Raw genomic sequence first — 27,116 nt, forward strand, 5'->3', positions numbered from 1 at the left:
GTTGGGTAACATCCATTTAGAGGACAGGGCACAGTGATTGGCGTGTGACTAGTGTTCAGTACTCTGGTTGTGCATGTAGAGTACATGTAGAAACAGCTAAGATATTTGGGGCTGCTTTGGAACTTGGGCAAAAGAATATTAATATTTTCTTTACTGATTATGAAATGAATGATTCAAATGGACATGCCTTTTTTAAAGTTGGTATAATGAAATTTCTTTGGACCCCAATGATACCATCTTTGAGAGAAGAAAAAATTTGCAAATAAGTGGAGCTGTTTAAACCCACAGTTAGTAAGATCCCAAGGAGTCTTAAAAGAGAAATGTCTGAGAGTTAATGTGCACTGTTCTGTAAAATGAAGATAGTGCCGGTAATTTCCAACAGGAAGAGGGCTGTACATTTGTATTGTTGGCTTAGTAATTCAGGACACCTTATCTTTGTGTGAAAGATTTGGTTGGACTCAAGCTAACTGTTTGAGGGGGAGAAGGTTAGCCTTTCCCTAATCTTACTTTCTGTCTCACAGATCTTTATTGGTCCAACTGACAACATAAAGTACAAAAAATATCTAGGTTGTAGACAATCTTTTGTAATCCTAAAATAGTGGTCATTGAGCAGAGTGTGCAAAATATTTTGGTACTTTGCTCTTTAGTGAAAGTGTATGAGTCTTGACAGTGTATCCAGTTGGACATAAAGTAACACTAGGTTACCTTCTGCAAATGGAGGTTTTGGTTATTCCAGCATTAAATTAGAAATAAGTAGAACTTAAATGCTTCACTGAGTCATTTGCTTTATCTTAGATGCTCTTAAGTCTTAGGCAGCCATTTGAAACTAGTTAATTTGATATCTAGTAGTTATTGCCATTTGAAAAAATTTATTTGCTATACTAAATTTCATTTGAAATGATTTTTATAGTTTCTCTGGTAAACCATAAGAAAAATGAGCCATCATATAAAATATTAAGTAGTTTTTATATTTCATTTTTTTAGACCTCGGCATTCATTGAATAGCCTTGCTACGGCAGTTAAGGAGATAGAGGAGATCCCTGCCTATCTGCCCAATGGTGTGGCTCTGAAAGACTCAGTGCAGAGAGCCAGAGACTGGCTCCAGGATGTGGAGGCCCTGCAGGTTGGTCTGAAAAAATGCCCTGAGTGTGTAAGGGCATCTGTAAAGAGCAATAATTGAAAAATTGTGTAAAGGGTAATATGTTAGATCTCACTGCCCAGATTGAGTATTTTGGGCTGGCCAGATTACTAATTCTACTCAACCATATTTAGATTGAATTACTTAAAGCTTAGATAATTAAACCAACTTTTTCTGGGAGCTTGGGAGCAACCCATAACAAACTTGAGTACTTGGTTGGGGATTGAAGAAAAAAAGAACTAAAAATGAAGTTGTGAGAGAAATGTAGTTTCTAATCTTTGATAAGTACCATTGTTTCTTATTGGCATGTCAACAACTTGGAGTTTAGACAATCAAGAATAGCAGATACAGTGAAACTAATTATAGGATTACATAACCAAACTAGGCCCCAGGGCCTAGAATTTTCACCCAGTAGTGACTTAAAAGTGCCTCCCCGTCCCTACAAAGGAAATGAAATTTACCAATTTCCAAAGTAATTAGTGCTAAGTATTTGTGGCCCTCTGCTAGATGTTATACTTAACTGACTTGCCTTAAGTTAAAAAAGAGAATTTTTTCACTTGTAGCATTATTAAGGTACAGACAGAATGCATTTTATGATTTACCCAATTTTCAGCTGGATAATTTCATTTGAAAAGTGGTTGGTTGGGGGTTGGCTTCCTTTATCTCTCCAGTCATCATAAACCAATAGGTCTTATGGACCTATTGAGGAAAATGATCTTTGAATTATTTAATGGGCAAGGTTTTAAAAAATTTAATTTATATTCTTGAGTCTCAAGTTCTGTTTTGTTGGAGCCATCAGATTCTAGGAATAAAATACTATCTGGTTTTCTGAATATTTGTGTTATTTTAAGTGGTACTAATTGACCAGTTGCTAACAAGTGCCAAACAGGACAGTTTTAGCCAGATGCTTGCAATAAAACATCTGGACATTTGTTCTAGTTAATGGGAAAGAGAATATTTTCTGATAAATATAATTGCATAATTGAGGGGTGACCCCAGCTGGCCAAGAAAAAAACCAAGGAAAGTATCTACTGTGTACATTAACTTCCTTAATGGAAGTTTTAGATGCAGGCTCTAGTCAGTGATTGTTGGAACTATAGTAATTAGTTTTAGTCATGGTCCCCCTTTTCACTCATGAAAGGGAACAGCCAGAAGGGTAAGATCATTGCAAAAAGGAGAGGTGAGCATGTGAAATCAGAAAGAGAGGACATGTTTCTGGATAGTTTCTCTCCCTTCATGTTTTATATGTATGTACTGCTAAGTATTGTGTTTGCAATAGTGCCTATAAGGGCACAAAGCAAATTTTGCTCCATTCCTGAAATAATAGCCTGGCCTTTACTTGCATCATATATTTGAGGACTAAGAGAGAAATGTGACTAACAACTAGGAACCTCTTCATATTTAGAGGGTTATTTTAAAAAGTTGTCCAATATGCTGCTTTGCACATAGGAATTACTTTTTCCAAATTAAGTATCATAGGAATAGCATGTAATTTGTAAGTCTCCTTTTTTTAAGTGTCCAGCAGAACATTTGTGTCCTCACAGTTTCAATCCTATAAGATTAAATATCAAAGCAGTAAAATATCAGTCTACCTAGTCTATATTCAGTTTTCCCAAAAATGTCCTGGTTTGTCCAATCGAGGACCGCATGTTGCATCCAATTGATATATCTCTTTAAATTTCTTTTAATCTTGTAGAGTTCTCCTCCCCACCCTACTTTTTTTCATGTCACTTTCCAGAACATTTATCTTGTGGTATGTTCCACCTTCTGGATTTGTCTGGTTGTTTTTTGGTGGTGTGTTCTATCTTCTGTGTTTTCTATAAATTAGAAGTTAGTTTCAGGGCCGGCCCCGTGGCTTAGCGGTTAAGTGCGCGTGCTCTGCTGCTAGCGGCCCGGGTTTGGATCCCGGGCGTGCACCGATGCACCGCTTCTCCGTCTGCTGAGGCCGCGTCCCACATACAGCAGCTGGAAGGATGTGCAACTATGGCATACAACTATCTACTGGGACTTTGGGGGGAAAAAAATAAATAAATAAAATTATTTAAAAAAAAAAAGAAGTTAGTTTCAAAGCCTTGATGGATTCAAGTTAAATATTTTTGACTTAGAATACATCAAAATATCAGGTGATATTTTATAGATATTACATCATATCAAGAGACATATCTGGATGACCTACTTAGTGAAGCTAAGATTTACTATTGTATTAGAGCGACACCTGTGCTCTGCCACCCCTCACCCCCAACCTAATGCTTTTATTCTTCTTCCAGTTTGAGTATCTCATTCTCAAAATGTGTTCCAGTATCAGCAGCATCAGCATCACCTGGAAACTTGTTAGAAATGCAAATTCATGGATCCTTCCCTGAATCAGAATATCTGGGGATGGAGCCCAGGAAACTGTTTAAACAAGCTTTCCAGATGATTCTTAGTGAATACTAAAGTTTGAGAACCACTGGGCTTTCTCAACTCAGTTTCCTGAATAGTTTATACTGAGTTACTTTAATTCATCCTTGGTGAGTGAATTGGAGTAAAATATTGTTTTGTTACTTTTATTTATGTAAGTCTTTTTTGAGTTATTTCAAATCTACATTTTTGTTGAATTTTTTTTGACTATTCATAGGGACCAAGGTGACAAGTGAATTTAGAAGGGCATAAATAGAACAAAAGGACTACAGTGTATGTCAGTGTTCACAGTTGTATCCTTGGGTTCTAGCACAAACTAGGTTCTTGGAGTTTTTGTTAAGTGAAAGAACACATGTTCACCCACTCCCACCACCATTGGTCAGCTGGCAGATTTGTCAATATCCATCTGTGAATTTAGCATGTTAAAATCATGGAGTAGGCCCAGTCTAAATTGTGCTTTTCCCACTTTACATAGAAGTATTCTTTTTCTTAAGTTGCTATAATTGTTCTTGATTTATTAGGTTGGAGGACGTGTGCCAGTGTTAGACACACTCATAGAACTTGTCACACGAGGCCGATGTATACCGGTACATCTGAATTCTTTACCAAGACTGGAATCACTAGTAGCTGAGGTTCAGGCTTGGAAAGAATGTGCTGCTAATACATTCTTGACTGAGAATTCTCCATATTCTCTCTTAGAGGTAAGTTTGCACCCAGCCCATCTACAAGACCTTAGATGTCCTAGCTTGGTAAGACATGCAGTCCCTCTCATACAAAGGTGGCATCACTGATTGATCTATGTTCTATGAGTTATTTATTTATTTTTTTCAGTAGAGCTAGGGAGATTATTCTAGTGAAATGACCTTTAAATGCTCTCTGGATACCTTTAGGATAGCATTCAGTGTCTAAGGTAGAACATTTTTCTCAATGAAGTTCCTCAGTCTATGTTGAAATTGGACTTCTAACTTTGGCCATACTTCACCACTTGCATTTAGTAAGCCAGATAAATGATCTCATCTCCCTCTCATAAAGTGCTATAGTTGTACTTTCTGTAAACTGAAACTGGTCATGCAATATGACTGGGATCAGCATATATCCCATTTGTACCTATTGTTTAATTGCAACTAGAATCAAAGTCAATCTTTTGTGAGATTTCCTTCTTTCCTCCCTCCCTCCCTTTCTTCTTTTCTTTGTAGAGGAATTTTCTGGCTTCAGAGTGGTGTGTTACAAAGAACATTAGATACTAAGAAATTTACATCCTTTCTACTGCTTATTTTTTTTTTTTTTTTGTAAGGAAGAGTCACTCTGAGCTAACATCTGATGCTAATCCTCCTCTTTTTTGCTGAGGAAGATCGGCCCTGGGCTAATACCCGTGCCTATCTTCCTCTACTTTTTTTTTTTTTTTTATAAGGGATGCCGCCACAGCATGGCTTGACAAGTGGTGCGTCCGCATGTGCCCGGGATCTTGTGAACCCCGGGCCGCTGAAGCAGAGTGCACACACTTAATGGCTGCACCACCGGGCCAGCCCTGTCTACTGCTTATGTTTTTATTTTGTGCTTCCTAATGCTCTATCTGAAATCCATTTTACCAAAGAGTGTGCTTTGTCTCACATTAGGTGCTGTGTCCTCGATGTGATATTGGCCTTTTGGGATTGAAGAAGAAGCAGAGAAAGTTAAAGGAGCCCTTGCCAAGTGGAAAAAAGAAAAGCACCAGATTAGAGAGTCTGAGTGACCTGGAGAGAGCTTTAACTGAAAGCAGAGAGACTGCTTCAGCTGTATGTAGTGGGGCTTTTCCTTCTCCTTTTTCTGTTGGTCAGGGAGGATAGTTTCTAACTCTTCTTTATTTACAGGAATATTGGGAAGGCAAGTAGAAGAATAATTTTAAAAGAACTCAGTTTTACTGAAAAGATTTTCTGAAAATTGTCAAATGTGAAAGTTTTGAATGGAAGACGCATAGAGGTGCGGAAGATTCAGGGAAAGCCTGCTAGTGTCAAGTCTTACCGACTCAGGAACAGTCTTGTTAGTGCCTGTGGGTTGATCCAGGGCTGCTAAGGATATCAAGGTTGACAGTTATGTGAAACTGCAATGCCACTTATTAATTTACAATAAGAAATATACTTACAAGTGTACTGGATACTTCTGAGTCTGACTAACATTTCGTAAGCACTGTTAATTCAAAGATGATACTGTCTTCAGGAAGATGCAACAGTATGTAGCTGATGTTTACTGACCACAGTATCAGGACAATGGAAGATAGCTGTGTAATTTGGATGCTTTGTGTGTGTGTGAGGAAGATTAGCCCTGAGCTAACATCCGATGCCAATCCTGCTCTTTTTTGTTGAGGAAGGTTGGCCCTGGGCTAACATTCTTGCCCATCTTCCTCTACTTTATATGGGACACTGCCACAGCATGGCTTGACAAGCAGGGCATCGGTGCGCGCCTGGGAGCTGAACCGGCGAACCCCAGGCCGCCAAAGCAGAGCGCGCACGCACGCCTAACTGCTGCGCCACCGGCCCGGCCCTGGGATGCTTTTTTTAAAATCTTTTTTTTTATTGAGGTATAATTGACATATAATATTACATTAGTTTCAGGTGGACATCAGGATTCAATATATGTATATATTGTGAAATGATCACCACACTGAGTCTAGTTAATAGTTAACATCCGTTACCTCACATAGTTAAAAACGTTTTTCGTTTCTTTTTTTCACCCCCTGCCTCTGGCAACCCGCGGTCTGTTCTCTGTATCTGTGTTTTTTTTTTTTTTTTTTTTTTTTTTTTGATAATTTCCACATATAAGTGAGATCATACAGTATTTGTCTTTCTCTGACTTATTTCAGTTAGCATAATGCCCTCAAGGTCCATCCATGTTGTTGCAAATGGCAAGATTTCCTTCTTTTTTCTATGACTGAATAATATTCCATTGTGTGTATATATATACATTTTCTCTATCTGTTCATCTGTCGTGGGTGGACACTTAGATTATCTCCATATCTTGGCTATTGTAAACAATGCTGCAATGAACATAGGAGTGCAGATATCTTTTCAAGTTAGGGTTTTCATTTCCTGCGGATAAATAGCCAGAAGTGGAATTGCTGGATCATATGGTAGTTCTTTTAATTTTTTGAGGAACCTCCATAGTGGTTTCCATAGTGGGTGCCCCAGTTTACGTTCCCACCAGTAGTGCGCAAGGGTCCTCTTTTCTCTACATCCTGGCCAATACTTGTTATTTCTTGTCTTTTTGATAATAGCCATTCTGACAGGTGTGAGGTGATAGCTCATTGTGGTTTTGATTTGCATTTCCCTGATGATTAGTGATGTTGAGCACCTTTTCATGTAACCTTTTGGCCATCTGTGTGTCTTTGGAAAATTGTTCAGAATCTCTGCCCATTTTTTAATTGGATTATTTGTTTTGTTTTGCTATTGAGCTGCATGAGTTCTTTATTTTGAATATTAACCCTGTATCAGATAATTGATTTGTCAACATTTTCTCCCATTCCATAGGTTGCCTTTTCATTTTGTTGGTTTCCTTTGCCGCGCAGAAGCTTTTTAGTTGGATGTAGTCTCATTTGGATACTTTTCCTGGCACAAAGCATTGCCCATTCTCGAGTAGAAATATTCCTGCTACTAGGACTGGACTGAATGGATCCATCCTTGGGCCAGGGCACCTTCTTCCCAGTCTGTTCCTTGTACCTGCCTGACCTCTCTTGTGATTGACATGCGATTGCCTTGATTGTATGTCTTTTGACACAGATTTTTCTTTGGACATATTTGTACATTCAGTCAGTTCTGATCAGATTCTGCTGCCTGAGCATCGTTGTGTTTTTCAGATGCTGCTTTCCACTATTATGTCTGTGGTTCGTTTTTGTAAAAATTGTGTTTGTTTTGAATTTTGCATGCCGTGTCTTTTTAATAGAGTCTAGTCTATGTCCGTCTAAGTCTATGAACCCCTGGTTTAAGAACTCCTATATGTGACCTGTTGATTTCATAGTAGAACTCTGAAAGATGAGAGGATCATATTGTATTTGCTCTCCATTTCTAAGCTATAGGAAGGCACCTGTTATCACATAACCCACGTATACTGCCTGTACATCGTTTTTGTCTACAGAAATAAGTGGATTTTTAAAAAATACCAATTTACTTGAAAATTTACCAATTAACAAAAATATACCTGATTTACTTCTAGATCTTTTTGTTTCTTCTCTTATCTCTCATTCATACGTTTTCTTGTCTAATCCGAAAAGAGATAATGGAGAGTTCATTCTGGCCTTATGACTTGTGGTGCCTCATCTGATGCATCATGATGGATCAGTGGAGGGATGTGATAACTGGGAATGGTTTTAACTGTGACAAAGTAACGTTTTAAGGACTTGGGAATAGAATTGGGGAAAGGAATAGTTTCTGTAGCCTATAGCTTTTGTTATTAGAGGGGAAAGCTCTGTTTTAAAAATCCATGCTTTTCCCCTGTTTATCTGTATTTCTCTATCAGTAAAGTACTAGAGAAGGACTTTGGTGGTCCAGCCTTTTGTTGGGGAAACTGGACGTTAAGTTCGAGGTGGTAGGGGCTAACTCTGACGTAGCTAGTGATTTGATTTTGTCACTTTTAGACTCTGTGTTTACTTCATGGTGCATAATGGATAAATCTGTGATGCTGGATGTGTTTATGTAATAGATGTCTAGTCTGTTCATGTAAAAGTTCTCCTTGCAGACAGCTTGTAAATACTGTTCAGAAATACATTGAGATCAAGTTACTCTGTTTATGTGTCTTCAGTTTATTCATGCAGGTTAGCTGAACTCAGCACTTCCCTGGGACATGGCTCTCATTTTAATAGAGAGGAAAGACTTTACAGTATCAGTATACTTGCCACTTTTTGCAGAAAAGCAACTTGCTTTTGTCTTTGCCCTAATGATCTATTTTATAGCGTATGTGTGCGTGCATGCACATGAGTGTAAGAAAAGTGTGGTAAAGTGGTTTCTGTTTAATTTTTTCATGAGGAATCCAGTTTCATTATCTACAGTTGCTGTGTCCGGCATACATATAAGGCCTTAATGTTAAGGACAATGAGAGACATAGACTGCTACTGCGTAGTGACTGTTCTAGGAGACTTTTCCATCTAAGGGACTTTTCTAGAAGAACACAAAAGCTAATGGAACTGAAAACAAACGGAGAACCTCAGAAATTAGTATGTGGAGAATGTGAGAAGCCTGTCTCTTTCAAGAGAAGTAAATTTTCTAGGAGATGAATGTGCCTGGAAGTTGGACTTTTAAGAAGTGGTGCATGTTAAGTAATTGCTCACATGAAGTGTTTACCATGTGCTGGGCAGAAAGTGTGTCATATCTCTCATTTAATCATCGTTACATCCCTGTGAGGTGGACACTATTATTAACTCCATTTTATATGTGGAAATTTACACGTGGAAATTTAGCCAGAGTGGAATATGTTGCCCAAGGTCACTCACACAGCTTAGCGAGGCAGAGCCAGGATTTGAAAGCAGATAATCTCCTCTAGAGCCCACTAGGCTTAACCACTAGGGCCCTTGAGTTTTAGGAGAAGGCTGAGTTCTCTGTGGCATTGTCCTTGATTGTTAACTCCTTTTTAGATGGCAACACTTGGGGAAGCTCGCCTAAGGGAAATGGAAGCCTTGCAGTCTCTCAGACTAGCCAATGAAGGGAAATTGCTGTCGCCTGTCCAAGATGTGGAGATGAAAGTCTGTCTGTGTCACAAGGCCCCAGCTGCCCCTATGATCCAGTGTGAACTCTGCAGGGATGCTTTCCATACTAGCTGTGTGGCGGTACCCAGTATTTCACAAGGCCCCCGAATCTGGCTTTGTCCCCATTGTCGGCGGTCAGAGAAACCTCCATTAGAGAAAATTCTGCCCCTGCTGGCCTCCCTACAGCGCATCCGAGTTCGCCTTCCTGAGGGAGATGCACTTCGATATATGATTGAAAGAACCGTGAACTGGCAGCACAGAGCCCAGCAACTGCTTTCCTCAGGGAATCTCAAATTTGTGCAAGATCAAGTGGGCTCAGGACTGTTATATAGCAGATGGCAAACCTCAGCAGGACAGGCATCAGAGACAAACAAGGTGAGTCTGAACTTTTCTTTGCTGGGTGCTGGACTCTGCATAGCTCTCTACCTTGTCCCTGAGCCTGTAGCTCTGGTGTTGCTGTTCCTGGTGATCGCTGGACTGTCAACAGCACACATTTTACCTGCAGCTTCCAGTTGGAGGGTCCTGTGTACCTACCCTGTTGTTTTAGTTTCCTCTGCTCCCATAGTCAGGAGTGCCTCTCAGGTCCTTTGTTTCAGTAGAGCAAATTTCACCTCTTCACATATGTATGTAATTTTTCCATTTATGTGCATGAATCCAGATACATGTTTAATATTTATGGATTTTTAAAATTTTTGCATGACTTTTTTTCCCTACTTCCTCTCACGTAAGTCACTGAGTAGAAAGGAAGTGTCTCCTTCCTGTCTCATATTGCCCTTGGAGGAAGAAGAGGTTTTGAAGTGTCTGAGTACTATGTTGCTTCAGAGGAAAGGCAGTGGGTTTCATACCATCTGTGATCATTCTGCCAGAAGCCAGATTATTCTGACCATCACTGGAATGGGCAGAGTTTTCTGTCTTCTTCCATAAAAGATGGCTGCAGGAAAAGAATGTGAAGACATGAGAAAAGTCCAGTCAGGGGGGCAGCATTCAGTCTTTTTATAAGGTTAACCTGATGACTTTCAAATCCAGTACAGATTTCTCTAGCAGAGGTGTCACAACTAACACAGACAAAGGAATTATGTGAGTTAAATGTTCAGCAGGTCAGAGATAAGGACAAAAGATTGGTCTCTGTTGTATTTGTTTCCTTGTTTTTGTAATTTCTTTCCAGGCTTCTGAAATACAGTGCCTGGCACTTAGCAAATGATCAGTTAGATTTTTGTTGTGTAAGTGAGTTGGGGCTCTTTGGGCAGCCTATAGTGGAGACATTTGTGTTCTTTATGCAAGATGTGCTAGGAGTTTACCTTTGTTAATAAAAGGAGAGGACACACCTGTCAATTTACAAATGTGTGGTCAGGGACTGTTTCTCCTAGCTCCTTTAATAAACACTGAAGAAGGTAGGGAGGTGGGTGTGAATGATACCAGGCAGTTCCTCTGTTGGTTTACTCAAAGGGGTACATGTTTGTGTTCATCGTGTTACAGTCTTCATAAGGAGAATTACATAGGGATTAAAAGGTCATAGGACATGTTCTCACACAGAGAAAGTGACTTATTTCCAATTGGTGCTCTTCACCTCTCTGAAATGAGTCCAAGTAAAACCAGGAAGACAAAAGGCTTGGTGGATGTGAGTTGATTTGTCCAGATCTAAGATGCCAGGAGACTTCTTTCAGTTTGGGAAAGTCAAGTCTTTCTCTTTCCTGGTTGCCTGCCTGATAACCCAGGCTATCTTCATTTTATTGGTGGGAGTATTTTTAATCCTGAAAAGCCTGACTATAAAATGTTTTCCCCCATTAGGTATCTCAGCCTCCTGGCACAACATCCTTTTCCTTGCCTGATGACTGGGACCACAGAACCTCATATTTACACTTTCCCTTCTCTACCGGACGGAGTTGTGTCCCCCTCCATGGTTTGCATTTTTTATTACTACTATTTTGAGGCTGGACAATAACAAGTGATCTTGTCATATGTTTTTGTTATAGATGATCAGGTACCATAAAAAAGGACTTTATTCCCAAATGCAGGATAGGAGTTACTCTGTATTTGGAAGGTAGGAGAAGGATCATATTTGAAGGTTTATAAATGCAAAGGAAACAGAGGAAGGCTTTATATCATTGCTTTCAGGGATGAAAGGGTTAATCCCAGGCCAACTGATAATTAAATACCAAGCATTTTAGTCAGATAATCATGGGGTCCCTTGTTAGTTCATTACTTAGGAGATTTGTGGAGGATATTAGAAAGAGAATCCACACTTGAAACCTCTCTCCTTTTTTTCCTATACTTACCTATAATAAATGCGTGCCCCCTGACTTCTGCCTAAAGCTGCAACTGGAGTCTGATCCTTAGTCACACCATCACATTGTGTGTCTAGTAATGGGGCCAGAGCTACTTGATCCACTCAGATTGCCCATGCCTGGGGCTATTCTGTGCTTTCTATTAAAAGCTGTTAAGGCAGAAGTACTGTCTCTCCTGCATTAGCAATAAGTGAGTGAGGGGACTCAGTATGAAATTAATACTTGCTAGTAATCAGAAGACTTAGAAAATCTGGTTTGGGCTATGCTATATTGTAGCTTTAGTCACATTAAGTGAACCTAACTTCAACTGAATGTAATTTAAAAAGGAGTAGGGGGGCTGGCCCGGTAGTATAGCGGTTAAGTGTGCACGCTCCACTTCAGTGGTCCAGGGTTCGCAGGTTCGGATCCCGGGTGTAGATCTTTGCACTGCTTATCAAGCCATGCTGTGGCAGGCGTCCCACATGTAAAGTAGAGGAAGATGGGCATGGGTGTTAGCCCAGGGCCAATCTTCCTCAGCAAAAAGAGGAGGATTGGCAACAGATGTTAGCTCAGGGCTAATGTTCCTCACAAAAAAGGAGAAGGTGGTAGTGGAGTGAGGCATAATCCTTCTTCTGCTTATCTCACAGGTCTAAATGTCAGTGTGAAACACGCTTTGTTGTCATCATTATGATTTGGTCTGTTCTTTAACAGGTATTAGTCCAGAAGTGAATGAACTGTTGATGGAAGCCCAGTTGCTCCAGGTATCCCTTCCTGAAATTCAGGAACTTTACCAGACTTTACTTGCAAAGCCAAGCCCTGCTCAGCAGACTGACCGAAGCTCACCGGTTAGAGCCAGCAGTGAAAAGGTGAGTGTCTGAGAGGCTGCTGGGGAAGGCAAAGTCTGGAGTGGGGAGCATGGTTTTTAATGTCATTTCATCTAAATAGTTTGGTGAATGAGATGCTATCTTTGATCCCGAAAAGGATGCAAACTGTCTACCTCAAAACTTCATTCCTAAGGCTGTCGGTGAGCAGAGGGGTGCTGGACATCACTTTGAGCTTACAGCCTGGATTTTGGTCTTTTTTTTTTTAAGTTACTGTGTGAATTTTTTTTTTCTGTTTAGCAAAGTGCTTCTCATCATTTCCATGTAGGAAGCTAGAAGCAGGATTATTTTTCTTCTGTAAGAGAAAATACTGTAGAGATGAAAATGTAATTACAAGCTGGGAAGGCCTTTTGGAATAAAGCCTTTAAAAAAATCAAAGATATTCTTGGAGTTAACATTTAACAAATGCTTTAATTCTTCTAAACCTAACAAGGTAGCTGATGTGAGGAGTGGTGATTAGACTGAGGATGCCCTTTTGAGCGCTGACTTACTTGAAGGGAAAACTATATAATGTCCTGTTACTTAGCATGGTTAGAGACACTGCTGCTTCTTCCTATTAGTGAACTAACCGGCCTGTAACATTTAAGGCACCTGAGAATGTAGTCAGGATAGGAAAAATCTCTAGCATAGGGCAGATAATTGGCATTTAGAATTTTATTTTTCATTATGATACCAAATAGTGTAACACCATTATTGATTGTGTTCAATTAATGCACCTTACTCCTATAAGGGGTGGGGTTGTATGTCCTTAAAGAAGGAAGGTATTAGCCATGGTTCCTTAGAAGTCTGTAGGTCAGAGATAGAAACTATAGAGCAGTCAGTCACTTACGCATTTGGTGAAAAGAAGAATGTAGACATCTCCCCATCTCCTGGTTCTGGTTGGCTGAGTTGAAGCCCAGTCATGTCTCTAACATGTCCTTTTTCCAGCATTCCTTTGACAGCACTAACAGTTAACTTGGTTAAACTTAGACAAGTTGTTCCATAGGATGTGAGGGGAGATGGGTGGGCGTGGTTAGGATGCAGTATTTTTTCCACTGTTAATTGGGTTCCAAACAGCTAATATGTAGCTTCACTGGTTTTAGTAGTAGGCAAACTAGGCTAAAATTGAGTTTGCCCATTTTCCACCCAGAATGAGTGCTGCCGTGGGAAACGAGATGGAATCAATAGTCTTGAGAGAAAACTGAAGAGGCGCCTGGAAAGAGAAGGCCTCTCCAGTGAGCGGTGGGATCGAGTTAAAAAAATGCGGACCCCCAAAAAGAAGAAAGTCAAACTGAGCCACCCCAAGGACATGAACAATTTCACGTTAGAGAGAGAGCGTAGCTATGAGTTAGTCCGTTCTGCCGAAACTCATTCCCTGCCCTCAGACACATCCTATTCGGAGCAGGAAGACTCTGAGGATGAAGATGCCATCTGCCCAGCTGTGAGCTGCCTGCAGCCAGAAGGAGATGAGGTCAGTGAGGTTTGGGCCATAGAGGACGTGCTTTCCCTTAACGCAGAAACCCTGTAAGCTAGACCTCACCTCGCTGGGTCTTTCTCTTCTGCTTCTCTGCTTTGAGCTGATCTGAATGGATGGCTCAGCCTTCCCCCACTGATATCTCTGCTCTTACCATCGCTCCTGGGTCTTCTCCCTTTTCTTGAAGAAACTCTTATTCTTCCCTTTTTCCTCTTCCTGCTCCTCCAGCTTTCACCGTCCCGGCACTAAGAAGGTGGGGGGGGAATGCTGATGTAATGCCCGTTTGCTTATTTATCATCACAGGGCGGCGCTGTCTTAACCCCAAAGCAGTCACAACTTGAAGAATGGCTTTGACTCGGTTGCTTTGGCTGGTGGGCCAGCTACACTCATTTGGCTTAGCTGTTGTGCCAGAGGTCCCAGTGGTGGGACAGTGGCCGTTAGCAGCAAACGGCCTGAATATCTTGAGGCTGGCCTGCCCAATTCTGAATCAGATTTTTTCCTCTGAAAACCCCGTCTCCCTGCTCTTTGTAACCAGGTGGACTGGGTCCAGTGTGATGGCAGCTGCAATCAGTGGTTTCATCAGGTCTGTGTTGGTGTTTCTCCAGAGATGGCAGAGAAAGAAGACTACATCTGTGTGCGCTGTTCTGTGAAGGACGCACCAAGCCGAAAATAAAAAACACAAAAACAGACCCTTCCTCTACTTAATGTAATTCAGGACTCCAACCAGGAAGATTTCTTCAATTTCTCAGCAAAGCTACAGGACTGGTATTGAAACCAGCCTGTAAACGGTGCTATTTCTATTCCTTACGGGATCATTTTTCCAGAACTCTTTGAAAAAAAGGAAAAACAACTAAAAAATTTTTTGACACTTTTTGTATTTTTTTCCTTAAAAGCTGTTTGTGGTTGTTTAGGTTTGAAATGCTGACTGTTTTTTGCAGGGGTTTCCACCAATTTGGAAGGCATTGGAGCTTGCACCTTTTCATGTACAGCATTAAAATCTTACCTCTGTCTGGGATTTACCGGCTTAAGAGTCCAACTCAGTTTCAGTGCCCAGAAGGGCACCCGAAATTCCAGTAAATCCTCATTTGAGGAATTTCTCTTGTTTACTCTGTTACCATATTGGGGAACTTAAGTTTTTCACTTTTGGGGGTTTTTTTTGTTTGTTTCTTTCTTTACTTTTCTTTTTCCTGGTAGACTAGGTTTATTTATCTAAGCAATAACTTCTATGTTTCAGTGGCTGGAATTAAAACAAAACAAAAAAAACTTCCAAACAGTGTGTGGTGCTTTAGCATTTGGTTGATGTACAGAATGCAATGTCTGATTTCTAGTGTCACTGATGAACTAGTGATGTGGGAAAGAGACTGCTCTGTAAGAAATTGCCACAGCTGTGTTTTGGCTTTCTTCCTGCCTCTTCCTTTCTCTCCTATTTTTTTGGTAGCTGTATCAAATGTTACAGTTTATATTGTGGAATAAATCCTTGGTCCTAATATAACACTAAATGCTGGTTATTTAGAGCCGTTAGACTACAGCTTCTTCTGCCCCTCTGCTTTGTGGGCTTTGAGGAGCAGGAGGGGGTTGCTTGCTTTTGCCTCTGCCCACCAGGCTACAGTGGAGGTGGATGGTAGCCTGCAAACTTTAGGGGGTTCTTTTGTATCCTGCTCTGTTTGGTGAGCCATATGCCTCCAGTGACCACTAATAAAGACCTCTCCCCAGTCTTCAAGGAATAGAACCTGTCTTTAAAGCCATGCTGTTTTTTAATAAGCTTTCTCAGAATGTTAGCAAATCATTCCAGTCCTTACATCAGTGCTCCTTGTGGGAATGTCATTATTATATTTGAATTGACAGGGAAATTTGGTCTTCGGTTAAGGTATCAGAAGGAACTCAGGAAGATTCATCATCACAGAGGGCTAGGGAAGTATGGGCTGAGGGAGAACTTAGGAACACCCAGGCTCTGCCTTTCTGATTTCCTCTCAGTCTCTTTCTCTGGCTGTTGTTACTGGGTGTGGATAGCTCATAGTCTTTCCCTCCTCTTGTTTTTAAAGGACTGTTCTGCAGGGGAGAAGACATTCTGGTAAACAGAACTCACTCTTGCTTGCTTTTTCTATTCTGTTGCTAATATTTATTTTTCTCACATTCTATAGCCATAAACCTGAAGATGGGTAGAACTAGTGGGTCTTTAATTAAACAAAACAACAACAAAAACAGCAGTTGGTGTTGTAGCAGGGATTTAAATGTACTGTCTCCTTTTTATGCAATTCAAATAATTAAATCTCATTAAGAATGACTTTTAGTTGTCTACAGTTTTCCCACAGTTATTGTGATGTTTCTTTTTGTCTGATGGGGATTCTGGGGCCAACAGAGAAGAAGAATCTCCAGAGTACAATCTGGAATAATAGTGGTTTGGCCTTTTTAAGTATCCAGATTCTTAGAACCCCCCAACACTGGGACAGGATGCCAACTGTCCCAGTTCCATTGAGAAAGTAAGTTAATGGGAACACTGCTGCTAGAATTAAGCCTTTGCCTTTGGAGAGCTTTTGCCGTTTAGTATGCATCTCGCCTGCCCCTGCTAGTTTTCCTTCTTCACCTCTAGGTTTTACATAATTCCTGACAGCCAGCATCCTTGGTGAGGTAGATTCTCTGCTTCTCTGAGTGAGGGGGGAAAGGCAGGAGGTATGTATTTAAACTATCCCCTTCCCAGGTGAGAACCACTAATCTTTTTACATATAATGATACTAAAGTTAGAGTGTTGGTTGCCCAAAAGTATACTGCTAGTAAATGGCAAAGCCTGTGTGGTGTCTTCCACTTCTGTAGTAGTCCTCCTACCCTGTGCACTAACACTACAAAGTTAGTAGCGTTTGTTCAATTGAATTGAACAATTGATGCCTCTTGTTATGTGCCCAAAATGACTACAGAGTGCTGTTATCTAAAAACCATGTTTATTGTGTGTTAACTGTGAAGCCAGCCCATATCCTAGAGAAACGTCTGAACTTGGGGAAAGAAGATAAAACACACACAGAAACTGACACTTTTCCATCTCAGCAGTCCTGCAGCTTCCTGAGGTGTGAGAGAGAAAGGACTGTGTTAGATTAGAGCCTGAGCCAGGAGGGTTAGTGGGTAAAGAAAGAATCTCGTGAACTCAGCACAAAAGGTGGCTGAGTGCCCCCAACCCACCTCAGTGACTGTTGTTTTTTGTTTGTCCGTCAGATCAGACTCTGGGGGATTTCTTATAGAGAATAAAGGCCTTGCTTGTATGTAGCCTCTAAGAGCCTGGAGAAAGTTTGTGTAATTTGGACCAGCTGTAAAGGAAGTTGACTTCTTTGCAGCCTCATTTCAGCATCCTGGGAGGTGGGACTCATTTTTCTATCCCAAGGTTAACCTAAAGCCAGAGATGCCACCTGTGGTGGTAGAGGCTGGTAAAAACCTGAATTTCCCTGCTTTATTCTGCCATACAGAGATTTAAAAAATGAGATGTAAAGATCTTGAGATTTTGGATCATATTTTGGCAGAAGTATCTGAGATGCCCTAATTGCCATTATATCCACCATACAAAGCAACATGACCCTTTGGTATTTGTGCAAGATAAGCCTGAGAACAGAGTGGTGCCTACCTGGAAGGGGGGTAAAACTTGGCTTCTCTTTCTGCCTTTTGTTGTGCTCTGAAGGCCCTTTTGTAATGGGTTTCTGGCTTTTTTTTTTTTCCACTTACAATCTTGGTGGATATCTGGCATTCTGTTAAGACCTACTTCTGGCTTGGATCAGGCATTGATTGGTCTTTAGTGCCCAAGGTGTTTTTCACAGACTGGAATGGATATAGATGCTATATACTTGTAACAAGAGATAGAATTGGATGACCAATATTTTAAGATTCATTGACTGTTGCCATTCTGTAACTGTGCTAGTTGATGCTAGGCATCAGCCTATATTAAAATGGTCTTTCCTTGCCATAATGATGCAGAAAACACAATCCTCTTCCGATGAAACTTTGCCTGTTGGGAAGAAGAGCTGGGGAAAATAACAAAGATCCCAGTGCCTTTATTGAGCTCCACGTAAGAGTTGGAGTCCTTTCTCAACTCCTAGTTGAGCACCAGAGTGATGACATCATACCTTTTGCCCCTCACCATCCCTTGCATGTGGCTCCTTTAAGCCTCTCTACTTTTCTCTGAGATGTTCCATGTGGAGCTTGTAATAGAAATGTTATTGAAAAGCTGCCTAAAGAAAATACTGTATAAAGTAGGAACTGGTATAAAGTAATACTATCGTAAATCCATTTTCAAAGCATAAAGAATCAATTTGTAAAGTGTATATTTCACTTCAAAATTGATGTAAACAAATTTTCATGTTTCAAGATTGCTTCCGTGGGAATACATTTTACATTTTTATCAGTATAAATGGAACATTTAAAACCAGCCAACAACAGAACAGATCCAGCTCTCTGTTTTGGTTCTGGGATAATTGTACAAGATGAAGGGCTGGGATATAGTGAGTCTGGATGTGTCCTTTATTTTCAGGATAACCTGCCGCATTGCCATAGAGGAATGGAATTGTGAGGTCATTTGATCTGTTCCAGGTGAGTGGAGGCCTAAGAACTATTTCTGTCTCCCCTTGGATGGGAAAATAGAGAAATTTAAAAGTTGCCTTTCTGAGGAAACAAAAGTTATTTGCTCTATTTAAAATAACTACCCAAAGACACTCTTTCCCCCCGAGAAAATCTAGCTCCTGGCAAACTTACTTACTAGAAGTTGGAGAGGAGTGCAGTTTCAACCACTGACTGCTGTCTGCCGGTGTTGATGTTTATTCGCTGACCGTAATTAAAGTAGGGACATATAGAAAAGAAAGCCCCTTTTGCGTATGATTAGGACAAGTAGTTTGACGGTTAATCGAAAAATCAGTAAAGGGGTGAAAAAGATAACATTTAACCTAAATCATATATATATTCATTTAATAAACTCTAAAATTGAGAAAAATTATAGTTTGGAGGCAAGGGCCTTTATTTACAGTAATTCTAAGGCATTATCTATGATTTTCAGCTTGGACTTGCTTTAAAATGGATAAAGAATTTAGACGTGAAAGAATTTGACTTTAGAATTCTAGATATTTACTCATTTGCTTCAGAATTTCATAAGAGTTCCACCTATACCTAATTTAATAGCAAGTTTTATACGCAGCTCAATCTGGTTTTTATGAGAATGAATCTTCACACTTATTTCATTAGTTTATGTAATAATTAAAACATAATTACTATAACAGATTGACTATTATACGATTAGGAACAAATGCCACTCAACAGGTGAGAACAGAAGAGAGCAGACTACAGAGTGCTGAGCAGGCCAGGACCATCAGTACACTTTGCAGAGAGTGTAGCATTTAGGTTAATTTAGAGTTGGCTCAGAGAGTGTCTGCTGTGTTGGAAGTCAGTTGACCCAGCTCTTGCAAGACTTTCTAAGCTCCTAGGAGATGGCTGCTATTCAGGATGCTCTGTAGCCTCTGGAGCTGTCCTGACCACTGACCAGTTAAAACACACTTGGAATTTTGTTCTTTTAATGCTGAATGACTACCTGACATGGTCACTGTTCCTTAGGATGACCCTTCAAGATGTAGGTAGCACATATCCCTATTTCACATATGTGAAAGCTAAAGAGATGAGAGGTGGACTTTGGAATCAGATGAGACTGATCTGAGCCTACACTTTATTCTAAGGAAAAGTCAGTCTCTCAGTTTGCTCTGCTGGTTCCCTGTCTAGGGCTCTACCGGTCTCAAAGAACTGAGTATTTTCGCCCTGGGGTGTGAACCTGCTTCATCTCTCTGCGCCTGCCCCCACCTTCCTCTTGTTCCCAGACAACAGCGGAATAGAGGGGGCAAATGTGACCTAGGGTCACATTCACCAGTGAGTCACTTGTTTTTCTGCAGCCCTGGTTGTGAGGTGCTTATTATTTTCTGGAGATGTCTAGAAATCTAGCAGCCATCTTTAGCCTTGAAATGGCCACCCCTAAATGGGCAAAAATGCCTCAATAAGTTTTCTTTTCCCTATGGGTACCAAGAACTCATGGTTAGCGCTGGCCTTACCGGATACCTCTCTGTATCCTCAATTAGGCAATTTTCACAAGAGGAGGCAGATCCTGGCCACAGACCTCTCTCAACCTTGTCATGCCTTGGAAGATCATCCAGCAGAGGTCATGGTGGGCAAGAGTACCCAGACTGTTTTCATGCTCTTTATTTCCATCCCACTCCACTCCCCTCCACCCAAAGAAGAAGTTCTTCAGAGAGCACAAGGGAACTACTTAGAGTGGGGCTTAGTGAATCAAGGGGAAGCGGTGTCCAGAAAGCAAAGCAAAGGAGAGTTTGAAGAAGGAATAAGGCAGTATGCTTGGAAACAAAAGCTGTCAGTTCAGCGGTCATATTTGCCACTGATCGTGTGCCCCGAGCCACTACCGAGGGCATCTCTGGCTGTCACTCCAGCAGCGCCACCATCTTGGCCACCAGTGCCATTTGGTTTCTATAAGTGCCATGGGTCTTCCCACCCACCATGTTGGTGTAGGTTTGTCCTATTTAGGTTGGTCAGCAGGGAAAGAAATTAAGAGTGAGTTTAGGCAATCTTCAACATCATTAGGAGTTACAAGGCTCCAGCCCTTTTCTGCACAGCACCTTCCCCAACTTTGGTCTTTGGATAGGTTTATAGGTCCCAGGGAAGATGGGAAGGGTAGAGATTTGGGACAAAGGCATTTTTGGTGCAGGGATTACTATTTAATGGGAAGTTCCTGATCAGAGGACTGAGGTGTGCTGACTGGAAACCTCACTGTTAGTTTCTTCCCCCAGAGCCACTTTCATTGGAGGAGAGGCCAGGACAGAATTGGCTTGTGTTATCGAGGGCTTTCTATGAGTCCACAATGGCTGTGTTCTCAGGGAAGGAGACAGGAGCTGATCATTATCTTTGCTGGATGGCTTATAGACTGAGCACTGAGGAAGCAGTGGGGTGGGATGGGGGGACTTAAACTGGGATGTGCATAGAACTTGTGTAAGGGTTGTAGCCAGTTGCCAAGCCAGACCTCAAACACCTGTCCTGTTAATACACGGGCCATGGTTTTTCCACTGTATTGTGACCTCTGCCACATCATTGAGTTCTTTTTTAAATGCTTTTGTGGCCCTAACTGCCAAATGTTATTCTGAGGGCTGTACATATATTATTTAATTCTCCTAACACGTATGAGGTAACATGTCCCTGTGGGTGTAGGTGGGTGGCAGGAATTTTGATGCAAAATTGTGCCCTAGTTTTAGCTTTGGAATTTCAAATAAGGAGCTTGTCAGTGTTTCTCTTGCTCTACATCTGCCTGATCCTTTGAGGGTGGGACGGTTATGCCCAAGGCTACTTTTTTGCCCAGGAAGGTAGTGCCCTATTTCCTAGTCTGAACTAATGGGGATCACAGTTATCTTTCTTGCTTCTAATATTAATCCCCAGTACACTGAAACCACGGGGTGGGTGAGATGGGATATTGGAAGAAAGGAGTGGGTATTTCCCAGGCCCTTCAGGACAAGCTAGAAGGAGCCTCTCCTAATAAGCAACAGAAGAGGGCAGCAGAGGACCAGGTTTGGGCAGCTCTCCTCCCTGGTTCCCAGAGCTGGGCCAGCCCCCTGGAGGGGAGGCAATGGTAGGCTTAAGACACTAAGGTCACTCCGTTTCTTTGCCCCTCTACAACCTGCCCTCAGACACCAAACTTCTGCAGTGTCAAACCCCTTACAAAGTTCAGTTCTTTGTCTACTGTGCTGCTTAAGAGGAGACTGAGTTGTAGATTTAAGATTGAAGATTAGGATTTAGGTCCTCATTGTACCTGAGGTAGAGCAAAATTCCTAAACCGCTGGTGATCCCAGTTATGTGCCCTGCATATTGAGCGTCTCCTATGTTCTCAGCCCTGAGCTAGGTTTTATAGGTTCAGGGATGTATGGAACATGGACACTACGCAAGGAGCTCGGAATTTAGTGTTGGAGGGATCTATGTAAACCAGTCCCCAGTTTCTTGCTCTGATGGGCATGGACAGTTGTGATGGAGCAGAGAGGGCAAGGCTTCAAAAAGGTGAAGATCTGAGTTGACACTTGAACTATGTTACTACCAAACTGGCCATGTGGCCTTGCTGAGGATGAGGGCCCGGCACATATCAAATACAAGATCCTCACCCCCTCAGTTTGGTTTGACTGCAGCTACCTAAAGCACCACCTAAGGTGAGTCACAGACATTGACTGCAAATTGTTCCAGTGAAGGTGTTCCTCTGAGTAGAGACAGACTTGCCTCAGAGTGGGACCCTTGGATACAAACTCTCTGCTCGTGTAGGTGGAGGCAAACCAGGAAATGGTCCAATGTGTGTGCTCAGCACCTTCAAGGACCCTCGGTGTGACAGGAACAAGATGGACTGGATATCTAGGGCAAGCTAAGGAAGAAGGTATTTCAGGCAAAGAAATGGCGTGTGTGGCGATGAGAATAGTAAAAGCCCACACAACCCTCAGTATATGTCAGGCATTCTTCTGAATGCTTTGCATGTATTAACTCATTTAATCTTCACAACATCCCAATGAGGTCAGTACTGTCATGCCCATATTACAGATGAGAAACAAGTTCAGAGAGGTTAAGACTGAAGGCCATCCAGCTGGTAGATAGAGGAGCCAGGATTCAAACCCAGACAATCTGGCTCCAGAGTCTGGACTTACGAAACAGAAGATGGAATGCTGCTGAGTGCCTTTGAGCCTAACATTTGGGATATGTGGCTCCCCGAAGCAATAAGCCATTCTTAAAAACTCCTCACCAAGAGCTTCAGATGCCCTTAAAGGCTGTGGGTTTTCTCCCTCCTACCACCAGTAGGGTGAGGCTTATAGAAGCCTTATTTTTAGAGAAGTGAGTGAACATTCTTTTGTTCCTAAACTGGTTTGGGTAATTCGGTCAGGTTGGAAATGTATTTCAGCTGCCTCATTAAGGTCCTGGTATCTGCTGCCTCTGGGTGTAGACACACAGACCTGTGTGCAGGGACCCTGTCCTCAGGAGCTTTCTGGGGGTGGGTGGCAGCTCTACCTTGGTACTCAGCTCTCACCCCACACTTCACCCACCACTAGCAAAGTCATCTCAATTGGGACTGAGGCCAGGCATATTCATTGTGTCTTGGCAACAACAGCAAGTCAGGGTAGGAACACCAAGAACTTTAGTGATGGACATTGCATAAGCAAAAGTGTGGAAAACCTCAAGGTGACTGGTCTGACTGGGAGATGGAGACTGCAGCATCAGGCAGGCCGGGCTCCAGGTGAGCTGCTGTGTGTTGTAGCAAAATCTTATCTGGGCAGAAGCTCCTAGTCAATGCTCCACAACCCAGATAAAAGATCCACTGGGCCCGTGTTACTTGTGGGGCTTAGCTGCACACATACAGAGCTATCTTCTGTCCTGAAAGGAGGCTGGCTGTACATAACGCAATGCCCTAAAGGGGCCAGCATCGGGTCCAGGGTGTTCAGTTCTTTTTGAGCCTCTCCCTAGCCAGGCTGTAGGCTGAGCATGAGGAGGTTGGCGGCTATCCTATGGCTTCTAGATTCACTGGGTTTCTTTGGGAAAGCCATTCAGCGCCTCTGGGGCAAATGAGGAGAACCATCATTGAATTTGCTGGCCTCCTAGAGCCAGAAACAATAATTATCGTGATACCCAACACCTTTTGAGTACTTACCGGGTGTCAGGCACTGTGCTAGGTACTGAGATTACTTCAGCTGATCTTCACGTTCCTGTGAAATGGACTAGCTTGCCTAAGTACTCACGGCCTGGGAGAGGTGAGCTGAGATTTGAACCCAGGCAATCAGGCTCTAGAACCCAAAGTGGTGAGCACTACACATGCTGCCTCCTTTGAGAAGCCAGCAGGGGAAGGGACCTTTCAGGACCTCGAACCCCACTCAGCATGTGAGTGGTTTTTCTAAAACAAAATTTATCAAGTTTCTCTTGTGCTTAGACTCCCTCAGTGGTTCCCACTGCCCGCTAAAGAAAATCCAAACAGCCCCATCCACAGAACCCATCATGATCCTGTCTTTGCTTCAGATCTTGCACCTTTCCCCAAACCCACCCCACACTGAGCACTTTCCACTTCCCTGAGAATAATAATGGTAGCTACTTTTTAAGGCCCTGCTCAGTGCTTAGAAACATTATTTAATTTTCACAACAGCGCCTCAAGGTAGGTTTATCTTATCAACAGATAAAGAAATGGAGGCTTTAGAGAGGTTAAGGAACATGCCCAAGGTCACCCAACTTTCTGACTCCAACCCTCGAGCTCTTTAGAGAGTGCACTGTCTACTTGAACCTACTACTGTTGTCTGCTGGGGGCCTCTTCTGGAGGCAGCTGAAAGGTTACTTCCTCGAGGAAGCCTGCCATTATTTCCTGCCCTCCCACCAGCTGAGTTAGCGGCGCTCTCAGGTTGCCATTGTACCTTCCACTCTTCTATTGGTGCACACATCTCATTCCTTGCGTGGTGCTGCTTGTTGCCGTGTCTGTCTTCCTTCACTAGGCTCTGGACTCCTTGATGCTGCCAGCCCCTAGCAGGGCGCCTGGCAGACAATATCCTTGGTGGTGGTAAAATTTTCTTGCCTGGATAGATGATGGGTACGTGAATGAATCTGAAGTTTAAGCGATTTTGCTCCAGATTTGCCCATAAGGCCCAGAGAAGGGTGGCAGATGGCTCCGGGGCACCCAAATGAAGAGTATATCAATCCTAGAACTTCTTCCCCAGATGTCCTCTGTGCTGGCTTCTGGTGCTCACCTCCCACAGCTAGCACACATCTCAAGGGCAGTTCCGGGATATGACCTCAATTTATGGACAGTTTTAATGGACATGGGGATATTAAAGGACCAGGCTTAATTATTCAGAAAGTGTTTCAACTGACTTGCTTTTCATCCCCTCAATGATGGGTAGCTTCAGAGCCCACAAAGACATCCCATCCCACGCACATGTGATTTCTAATTCTGAGCCATTCATTCTTCATGTTCAGGAGGCAAGCGCCTCCCTGCCTAGAGTGTCTCCTCATGTTTTGATTCACCACAAGAGTGTAAGGGGGAGTGACTGGAGAAGGGCACAGTTTTGACACTGGGCAGAATAATCCAGAAGAACCTCCCCTCCACTAGACGAGTGAGAACAAAGGCTCAGAATAACTTACCTGGAACGTAAAACTGTGTGTGACTGGTGCTTCGTGGCGGAAGGAGGAGGAGTCTGCTCTGGTGTTTAAAATGATTATTCCCTTTGAATCTGAGAAGGAAAAAAAATCATTTTTACTTTCAGGCAAGTTCAGGGGTAGAAGAATATCAAAAGACGAAGTCCCATGATATTCACTAGTTCCTGGGATCTGATAAAATTCTAAGATTATTATTTGTGAGTTAATGAATTTCTTCTATATACTAGATATCCTGAAAACTTTAAAATGCTCCCCTTTAACAGTGTAAAATTATACATAAGTAGTCCTCCTCCACCCTCCCCATTCTGTTGTATTGAAGAGTTTTATTTGGGCTCAGTTTTATTTATTTTTGTTTTGTTCATTGCACAGGGAATAAATAATTATGGTCCACTTAATCAGCTTCCTGGAGGGGGTGGCCTTCACTGGTTGTTTGGAGACTAGGGTTTTAATTTTATTTTGTTATTATTTTTTTTTAATGAGGAAGATCGGCCCTGAGCTAACATCTGCCAATCATCCTCTTTTTGCTGAGCAAGACTGGCCCTGGGCTAACATCCATGCCCATCTTCCTCCACTTTATATGGGACACCGCCACAGCATGGCTTGACAAGCTGTGCATCGGTGCACGCCCGGGATCCGAACCGGCGAACCCCGGGCCGCCACAGCGGAGCACGTGCACTTAACCGCTTGCGCCACCGGGCCAGCCCCAGGGTTTTTATTTTTAATTAAAACCTAAGATATTATGTGGGTTGTATGATATTTAACTTTATCCATGTTTCATTTTTTTTGCCCCATCTGATGAGTTAACGTTTTTGTATTAAAAGCATTTTTATGCAAGATCTAAGAGTTAAGTGGACTTTAGTATGCAATATATTAAAGTAAATTTTAAAATACACTTAAGCTTGATATGTCTACAAAATCAGATTAGAAGAAGAAAACCAAGACCTTTAGTGATAGGAATTGTGTGTAAGTTTTTAAAACCATTTATTCAATAACAACCAGTAAAGCAGGTGTGCGTCAATGGAGAGTTTAATCATTGCTTGCTTAATTGTCAGGAACAATACAAGCTGCGCCAGAAGAGTAATATGGATGCGTGTGGGGTGGGAACGTGGGAGCTCCAGCTTTAGGAAGGAGTGTGTGTGTTGGGCTGTGTGTGAAGGAAAGCAGGAAACAGGAGCTGTCCAGGGCCTGTGGTGCTGAGGCCGGCTCCCCTCTCTGGCTCCTTCCTATTTGCTCTAATGACAACAGCAGAGCTTTAAAAAGCATTGTGAGGACAAAGACCTCACCAGAACAGAGGGGGAAAACAATCCAAGTGTTAGGAAGTGCAAGTGCTAGACCTGTGAGGGAGGATGGCCCAAAATGGGATTATTTAAGCAGAAGATCAGTGGCCAGCAGGAGGGCGCGGGGAGAGCTGTTCAGTCCCCAGGGAGAGCTGCGGTGGGTGTGAGATGCTGCAGTGCCCTGAGCTCTTCACTCTCCTTCCTAGGGAAAGCCAACAAATGAAACCTCCAGGAAGCACTGTTCAGTAGAAAGTGGTGAAACAGTGTAATCAAGGGGGTTGTAGACTCTCTCCTTGGAGAGCTCTTAGAATTAGACAGGCAGCCCTCCCCCATCTTCATGGGTTCAAAGTGATCTTGTATAGAGGCAGAGGGATTACCTTGTTGGCCCTTAGATGGGCATGCAGTTCAGTGATGATGGTCTAAGACTACCAAGGGTTCATTTTTTTAAAAGGACCAACAATTAAAAAGCGAAGTATCTAATAACTGGCTGGGTGTGGAGGAGTGGATGTCTTTTCCATTCTTTCTTTTTCCAGCTCCTGAAGCCTGGGGGAATAAGCACAAGGGATGCTGAGCTCCTGATTAGGTTTATAACCCAGACACTACTGGTCCTGATGAATTAAAAGAACATTAAGACCGTAGCAAGAGACACCACATTTTTCATGTAACCAAACTGATTGCAGCATTGACTCTAAATAGTCTGGGAAGGCACACTGGCTTCCTCTGCCCTTAGGTTCCCAGCCATGCTTAGGAGAAGCTGGGGCAGCAGATTGACACAAGGTTTTGACTGGAATGGTGGGCAGCGAGTCAGGTAGCTTGGT

General features: G+C 42.2%; 1 protein-coding gene across 2 annotated transcripts in view; it reads left to right on the top strand.

Moving 5' to 3' along the window:
* The window catches only part of KDM5B (lysine demethylase 5B), a 79,738-nt gene extending 63,608 nt beyond the window's left edge, over positions 1–16,130 (top strand). Inside the window, exons 20-27 of one of the 2 annotated variants that reach the window (XM_087424260.1) lie at positions 985–1,123; positions 4,060–4,239; positions 5,155–5,313; positions 9,138–9,623; positions 11,037–11,148; positions 12,224–12,378; positions 13,523–13,843; positions 14,150–14,345. In XM_087424260.1, the coding sequence (XP_087280386.1) occupies positions 985–1,123; positions 4,060–4,239; positions 5,155–5,313; positions 9,138–9,623; positions 11,037–11,148; positions 12,224–12,378; positions 13,523–13,843; positions 14,150–14,200 (1,603 nt within the window). In that variant the 3' untranslated portion in view covers positions 14,201–14,345. Of the gene's footprint in view, positions 1–984; positions 1,124–4,059; positions 4,240–5,154; positions 5,314–9,137; positions 9,624–11,036; positions 11,149–12,223; positions 12,379–13,522; positions 13,844–14,149; positions 14,346–14,381 lie in introns of those variants that run through there. The other variant, XM_004438944.3, reaches the window with a different exon arrangement.
* The last annotated feature ends 10,986 nt before the right edge of the window (positions 16,131–27,116 follow it).

Source organism: Ceratotherium simum, chromosome 36 (assembly GCF_057802395.1).
Source record: "Ceratotherium simum simum isolate JZ-2026a chromosome 36, ASM5780239v1, whole genome shotgun sequence".
NCBI lineage: Eukaryota > Metazoa > Chordata > Mammalia > Perissodactyla > Rhinocerotidae > Ceratotherium > Ceratotherium simum.